Genomic DNA, 7,900 nt, shown 5'->3' on the forward strand with positions numbered 1-7,900 from the left:
TCTGCGGAGCGGGGCGCCAGCTCCACGCCTGTGGAACCGTCGGTGGGAAGGGCAGGGTACAGAATTTCGGGCGCATTGTCATTCTGGTCCAGCACGAATATGCTCAATGACACGTTGCTGCTGAGGGGCGGGTTCCCATTGTCCCACGCAGTCAACCACAGCTGCAAATCCTGGAACTGCTCATAGTCAAAGGAGCGCAACGCATACACGATACCGGTGTCAGAGTTGATGGAGATATAAGAGGACAGGGGTGCACCCTGAAAAGTGTCTTCAGTCAAAGAATAAGTTACATGGGCATTATCGTCACTGTCAGGGTCATGGGCCACCACAGAAATGAGGGAGGCACCTCTGGGGTTGTTTTCAGGAATGTAGGCAGAGTAGGACATGTGGGGGAAGGTGGGTGGGTTGTCATTGATGTCTGCCACCTGCAACAAAATGTAAGCATCCTTGGACAGAGATGGTTTCCCTCCATCTTTAGCAGTCACAGTGACGTTATAAAAGGAAAACTGTTCCCTATCAAGGGCTCTGGTTGTAACCAGTCGGTGGTAATTGTCCACTGATCTTTCTAACTTGAAAGGAAGGTTCTCAGGGAGTGAACATGTGATAAATGCATTCTGCCCAGAGTCTCTGTCGTGTACATTGAAAAGTGCAATTATGGTTCCTGGGGGAGAGTCTTCAGGAATTGAGCTAGTAGCAGATGTCATGTAAAATTCTGGGGCGTTGTCATTCACATCCAGAACTGTCACAATAACCTTTGTCCTGGTCAGAAGGCCCGGACCATCCTGAGCTTCAATATCAATTTCATGGACTTTGGTATCCTCAAAATCTAGACTCTTTGTGATTGCTATATCTCCAGATGTCGACTCAAGCTCAAATACCTCTGGGGTTTCTCCCAGGGTTTTCTCTTGAAAATATGCCACTTGGGCATTGTATCCCTCATCTGTGTCAGTGGCGGTCACTGTGAGTATCCGGGTGCCTACGGGCATATTCTCAGGAACACTTACACGGTACTCGGGCTGTGTAAATATAGGGGCATTGTCGTTCACATCCAGGACGGTCACACAGATGCGGGAGGTGCCAGATCGGACCGGACTGCCCCCATCCAAAGCCACAAGGAGGAGGTAGTGAATGGCTTTTTCCTCACGGTCCAGGGCGAGCTCCAGCACCAGCTCAGGGTGCTTGTTCCCATCCACTCCGCTTCGCACATCCAGGGAGAAGTGGTCATTTGGGTTCAGTTCGTACTTCTGAAGGGTGTTTTCTCCCACGTCCGCATCATGCGCACTCTTTAGGGGAATTCGGAATCCTGGCGTAGTCATTTCACTTATTTTTAGCTCTAGTTCCTCTACTCCAAAGCGAGGGGCATTATCGTTAATATCTGTTATTTCCACCTCTACTGAATAAATGTTCAATTTGTCTTCCAGGAGTATGTTAAAATTCACCAGACACCGCGTGCTCTGAGTGCAGAGCTCCTCCCGGTCTATCCTGCCTGCGGTGACCAAGCTGCCACTTCTCGGATTCAGAGCAAAAAGCTGCGACCTACCTCTGGAGATGATGCGGACTCCACGCTCTGCCAGGGCAGGGGGCTCCAGCCCCAGGTCCTTGGCGATGTCACCCACGAAGGAGCCTTTGTCAATCTCTTCTGGCACAGAATAGTGCATCTGCCCGGCTCCGACCTCCCACAAGACGACCAAAAGAAAGCAGAGCCGGATAAGCCTTCTGCGTTGTGGCAACTTTTGCAGAGCCGCCATTTCTTCTGCTGCAATCTTCTCTCCCAGGCAACTTCCAGCGTCCAGTGCGAGATTCCAGTCTTTATTCCTCAGGGTCTGAGGGGACCAGCATTCACAGGACCCAGGTCACTGTAGACAGAACTTTAAGCTGCTGAACTGATTTTTTTTTTTTTTTCCGGTCCGGAAGCTTGGGGGCCAAATGCCCAGCCCTTTTTGTTGTGGGAGCCGGAATGTTGGACTGATTGTCTTGCAGGCTTTTACTTCTAAGGTGGTCAGCAGCGACGCTCAGAGGCCTAAGTAATTTCTGCACCCTCTAAGGCAAACCCAAGTTATTTCTTGCTTGTTAGCTTTGTGACTTTCAAGTTGCTTTGAAGAATCTTAGTTTTAAGATACCTTAGAAGTAGCTCTTTCAAGTCAGGAGTCTTTTTCTCAGAATTAATAAGAATGTGTATACAAATGTGACCTTGATAGTAGTTGCTAGGAAAGTATTACTACTGAACACTCAAGGCATTCATCAAGGCTACTGATGCCCTTGTTCCAAACATCTCCAACTTCTTATTTTATATTCAAAGGCAGTAAGATCAACTTTAGAACATTAGCTACATTATCTTCTAAGGTCATATATTTTGCATTTCTGTGCTTGGTGCCTTAGAATTTAACTTCAACATCTGTATTTTAAAAAATTGAATTATCAGACACTTAATTAGATGACTATTATATACCTGGCACTTTGCCTGATTGATGCTGGAGAAAGAAATGGTGAACCTGATGAACACAGTCCTTGTTCTCAGGCAGCTTACAGGATAGGCGAGGACACAGAAAACTAAATAGAGTATTTTAATAGAATATGTTAACTGCTACAAAGGTGGGAAACACTGGGCAATGGAAAGAGGTACATAAGAAGGGTATCCAACCTAGATCCAGGGGTCAGAACTTTTCCAAGACATTATTGAAGATGACTCCGAAAGGGTAGGAATGGGTGAAGAAGAGTCTGGAGTAGTGTTCTAGAACTTCAGTACAAATGCTTGGAGGTGAAAGGCCACATGGAACATTAAGGAAAGTGAAGGGGATTGTTCTTTGTTCTTTTTCTTTTTAAAGATTTTGTTTATTTATTTGAGAGAGAGAGCACAAGCAAAGAGGAAGGTCAGAGGGAGAGGGCAAAGTAGACCCCCCACTGAGAAGGGAGCCTGACCTGGGGCTTGATCTCAGGACCCTGAGATCATGACCTGAGCCGAAGGCAGATGCTTAACTGACTGAGCCACTCAGGCACCCCTGTTCTTCTTTTTCTTGCTACTTCATGTGAATTTTAGAATGGATTTTTTTTCTATTTCTGCCAAAAAAATCATTGGGATTTTGATAGGGATTGCACTGAATCTGTAGATTCCTTTGGTAGTCATATACGTTTTTGATAGGTACTCTATCAGGTTAAGGATGTTTCCTTCAATTCCTATTTAGCTAAATGATTTTAATCACGTGTTGAATATTCTCAAGAGCTTTATTATGCCTCTATTTAAATGAATATGTAGCTTTTTATCTTTAATCTCTTAATATGGAGTTTTGCATTATTAGATTTTCTTATATTGGAATATCCTTGCATCCCGAAAATAAACCCTACTTAGTCATAAGTTATAAATATTATTTCTAAATATATGGTAGATAAGGTTTGATAATATCTTAATTAAGATTTTAAATCAACATTCTTAAATGAAATTGCCCACTTCTGGTCTCACTTCAGTCTGTTTATCTTTTGGTTTCTTCCTTGTTGTATTTTTTTCATTTTAGCTTTTATCCATTCCTCTGAGAATGGAAAAAATTGGAAACAAGTGGTATCAACTCACCTTGTTTTCTAGTAGGGCCTCTACTTTTTTAGATTTTAAAAATCTTTTCATCAACATAGTTTTGATGCTTTCAAGTCTCATTAAATAACTATTCAACATCCCTTACTGCAGCTATCTAAAGACTTACCTGTTCTTTGTTTTTGACAATAGCTGGTTTTACTCTGTATATTATTTCCTACTCATGCTTCTTGCTTTGAATTAAGTTGTTTTCTTTCTTCTTGTCCAAGTCTTTGTTTTTAAACAGAATTTGGGGTTTTCTTGTAGAATCTTTAAAAAGAATTTTAGTCATGCCATCTGCCTATTCTATATTAGTCCTAGCATTGGACTTGACAGAATTTTAATTTCTCCCCACTGGTCTCAGTATGACTTTTATTATCTGCTTTTAATTGCTTCATCATCAGAATTCTTCCTTGTTTGTATATTAATAATTTATACTCTTAGCTTTGTTATTTTTCCTATTATTTTTTAAAGTTTATGCTGATACAATGGTTTTTGTTTGCCTTGTTTCTTGAGTGTCTTGCTAAATTCACTTATTTTAAATAATTAGTTTTGCTCTCAGTTATTTTATTTGTCTATAAATTTACCCCTAGGTACTCTTTTAGCTGTATTCCACAATTTTATTTTATTATTTTATTATTTTATTATTTTATATTTTATTTTATTTTATTTATCTTATTTTATTTATTTTATTTTAGTAGGCTCCACATCCAACATGGGGCTCGAACTCATGACCCTGAGATCAAGAGTTGCATGTTCAACTGATTGAGCCAGCCAGGTGTCCCTGTATTCCAGAGTTTTAAATAATATTTTAATTTTTGTTCCTTTCTATATAGTTCTTATTTCCATTGTGATTTTTTTAAATCCAAGAGTAATTTAGGGGTATAGATTTAAGTGTCCAAACTTCTTTTTTGTTTCCTTTTACTATTTTTAAATGTTTGCGTTGTAATTTTTCAGCTTTATTGAGGTATAATTAATAAATAAAATTGTAAGATATGTAAAGTGTACAATGTAATGATATCATATATGCATACATTGTGAAAGGATTCCCCCTATTGATTTAATTAACACATCCATCACCTCAAATATTTACTTCTTTGTATGTGTGAGAACACTGAAGTTCTCTCTGAAGAAATTTCTATTATACAATACAATACAATATTATCAACTGTAGTCTCCATGTTATACAGTAGATACTCAGGCTTTCTTCTTCTTTTTTTCTAAAGATCTTATTTATTTGACAGAGAGAGAGATCACAAGCAGGCAGACAGGCAGGCAGAGGGAGAAGGAGGCTCACCGAGCAGGGAGCCCGATGTGGGACTCCAACCTAGGACCCTGGGATCATGACCTGAGCCAAAGGCAGACGCTTAACGACTGAGCCACCCAGGTACCCCAGGCCTTATTCATCTTACTGCTGAAAGTTTGTACCCTTTTACCTACCTCTCCCTATTTTCCCCACCCCAGCTTTGTGAATTAAGTACATGTTATAAGGCATGTAGACTATTGGTACTTTGAAATTTGCTCCTGTTTTTGTGATGACTATGTAGTAAATTGCTGTAGATTCCATATATTCATGTAAAGAATGGCTATTCTGTATTTGTTGTGCATAGGATTCTGTACAGATTTATTAGATCAAGCTTATAGATTCTGCTGTTCAAATTTTCTGTATGCTTAGTAATTCTGGGCTGTGGGGTATAGTATTTCTTATGGAATTAAGTTTAAATCTCCTGGTATTATTTTCAAAGCTATATTGTTCAGTGATGGGAGCTTATATTTTTATATCTTTTTGTTTGTCTGTTTTTTTGTAACTATGATCAGTTCATTAAAAAAAATCACCATTAATGTTTGTTGTCTTAAACACTACTTTGCTGTTATATTAAAATTGACATGACTGCTTTCTTTTGTGTGTGTACATATATATTTTTATTTTCACTATTTCAGTGTAATTTTGTTTTAAGCATGTATCTTGTTGGCAGAATATAGATAGATTTAAAAAATCATCCAACTTGGTAATCTCTGTATTTTAATTAGGTAAACCTGGCTCATTTATATATGCATAAAAGCAAAATTTTAAATTAACAGGAGCTGAGAAAATCCAGAATTGAAATAACTGATGATTTATTTATTTGTGTGAGAGAGAGAAAGCACATGTGCACGGGGAGGGGCAGAAGGAAAGGGAGAGAGAGAATCCTCAAGCAGACTCCCCGCTGAGCGTGGAGCTCACCAGAGGGATCCATCCCAGGACCCTGAGGTCATGACCTGAGCTGAAACCAAGAGTGGATGCTTAACCAACTGAGCTACCCAGGTGCCCCATGAAATAACTTATGTAATTGAGAATGTACTCCAAACAGAAAATAAAAATAAAAAATCAACACTTAGACATATAGCAAGGATGAGAGAAATTTTTTAAAAGCCATCAGACAGAAAACAGAGATACCTTAAAGATAATGACAATTTGTTGAAAGTATCTCATTAGCAACAATAACTCCAGAAGACAATGTTTCAACATTTTGGTTTGTAGATTTATTTTAAGTGGAAGAGTTTCTTAATTGCTCTCTCTCTTCTACTTTCTCTCCCTCTCCCTCCCTCCTGGGTTGAGGGTTTTGTCTCTTATGGTTTTGAAATTGTTTTTATTGCAGGTCCTAGGCCATAAGTAGGTCTTAATGGTGTGCAGCAGTAGTACTGTGAATATTACAGCTCATGTCTAAGAGACTTATTGTTCATTTTCTCAAGCCAGCATCTGTATCCACTTCTCTACTTTGGTCTGCAGGTTGCAAAAAGTCAGGACCACAGGAATTTGTAGGCAGCATTTTAATGCAATTTCTCCCTGTTTTAGCTAGCTGAGGGGCCAAACTGCTTATTTTAGATTTAAGTAGTAAGTCTGTAGTAAGTCTGGCTCGGGTTCCTTGTTTAGCCTGAAGCACTTTGTCCCTGTTACAATGCTGGAACAACCTCCTGACCGTCAATGCCTGCATCTAAGCCAAGACTGGAATTCCCACAGCTTTATCCTGGCCCATCACTTTCTGTTCCATCTTTGGCCCATGTATATATTTTATCTTTTATTTGTGCCTTACCATGCTTTCTATTTCTTCTTTTTATTGTTTGTATATCTCTTTAATTTATTGGAGTAGAGTAAGTTTGTCAAAGCATGGACTTACTCCCTTATGATACATTTCTTGAGAAGAGTTAACACACACATTAAAATGGACTATATACTTGGTTTTTGTTAGTCGCTTCCATTATAGGCATAATATACAACTCAGGAGGCTTTGAAACTACTTCTCAAGTTGCATAGTAAGTTTTCTGTCATTCATTTTATTACCTCATTTCATAAGTTACTTAAACATCTAATGTATTCTTCAGAATACATAAAATATCTCAAAATAAAAGATGAAACAAAGGGCTAAGATATTCAACAAAAAAATCACAACCTATATATATTCCTATAATTTAATCCTAACACAACTAAAAAGAATACTTTAGACAACCTTTACCTCTTCAAGTGTCCCCAGTTAAAACAGGCCTTGCCAGATGACATTTATATTAAATTTAGGGATAAATTAGTATTTATAACTGAGAGAAATTGGAAAACATTATTAGTCACATAAATATTGGTGGATCTGATAGTTAAGCATCTGAGCTCTGGGTGGCTCAGATAGTTAAGCGTCTGCCTTCAGCTCAGGTCATGATCCCAGGGTCCTGTGATTGAGCCCCACATGCGGCTCCTTGCTCAGCGGGAAGCCTGCTCCTCCCTCTCCCTCTGCCTGCTGCTTCCCCTGCTTGTACACACACTCTCTCTGTCAAAAATAAATAAAACCTTAAAAAAAATATTGGTGGATATTTTCTAGTTAAACCTTATCCTTGCCAGATAAGAGAATGGTAAAATAAGAAGAATTAAATTATTTGGCCAGAGGAAAGCAAGAAAATATTATAAGTCATATCTTCTTGTTTCTGATGCGATGCTCTTTCCACAACCAAGATAGCACCTCATACATACTCTTCATCCCAACCACCTACATTATAGTTATTTACAGTCTCCTTTTCTATGAAAAAGCCATTATAATTATACTGGGATATAAACATTTAATAATTTCCCAGAATCTGTAAATAGAAATCTACAAAAATATGTGGGAAATAGAACTGTTAGTAGTAAAGAGTGACAGTAAGTAAACTCAGTAATTCTTTTTACCTAGATAAATTTACAAAAAGTTTACCTGAGAAAATGTTTCCTTTCTGTCTTCAAGTAAATCCTGAGTTACCAAAAGAGGCTCGCTTTTCCCACAGCTCTCCTGACTGATGAGCGTGTCCGCGTAGTTGGGCTGGGGGAAGATCACGTGA

General features: G+C 38.9%; 1 protein-coding gene across 1 annotated transcript; it reads right to left on the reverse strand.

Annotated features, from left to right (window-relative positions):
- Positions 1-8: 8 nt before the first annotated feature.
- LOC110591236 (protocadherin gamma-A2-like) lies at positions 9-1,748 on the reverse strand (the record flags this gene model as incomplete). The annotated part of the gene is made up of 1 exon (XM_044912387.1): positions 9-1,748. A coding segment is annotated over exon 1 (1,740 nt), but the record flags the coding sequence as incomplete, so codon positions are not given.
- Positions 1,749-7,900: the final 6,152 nt, after the last annotated feature.

Source organism: Neomonachus schauinslandi, unplaced genomic scaffold (assembly GCF_002201575.2).
Source record: "Neomonachus schauinslandi unplaced genomic scaffold, ASM220157v2 HiC_scaffold_1681, whole genome shotgun sequence".
NCBI classification, from domain to species: domain Eukaryota; kingdom Metazoa; phylum Chordata; class Mammalia; order Carnivora; family Phocidae; genus Neomonachus; species Neomonachus schauinslandi.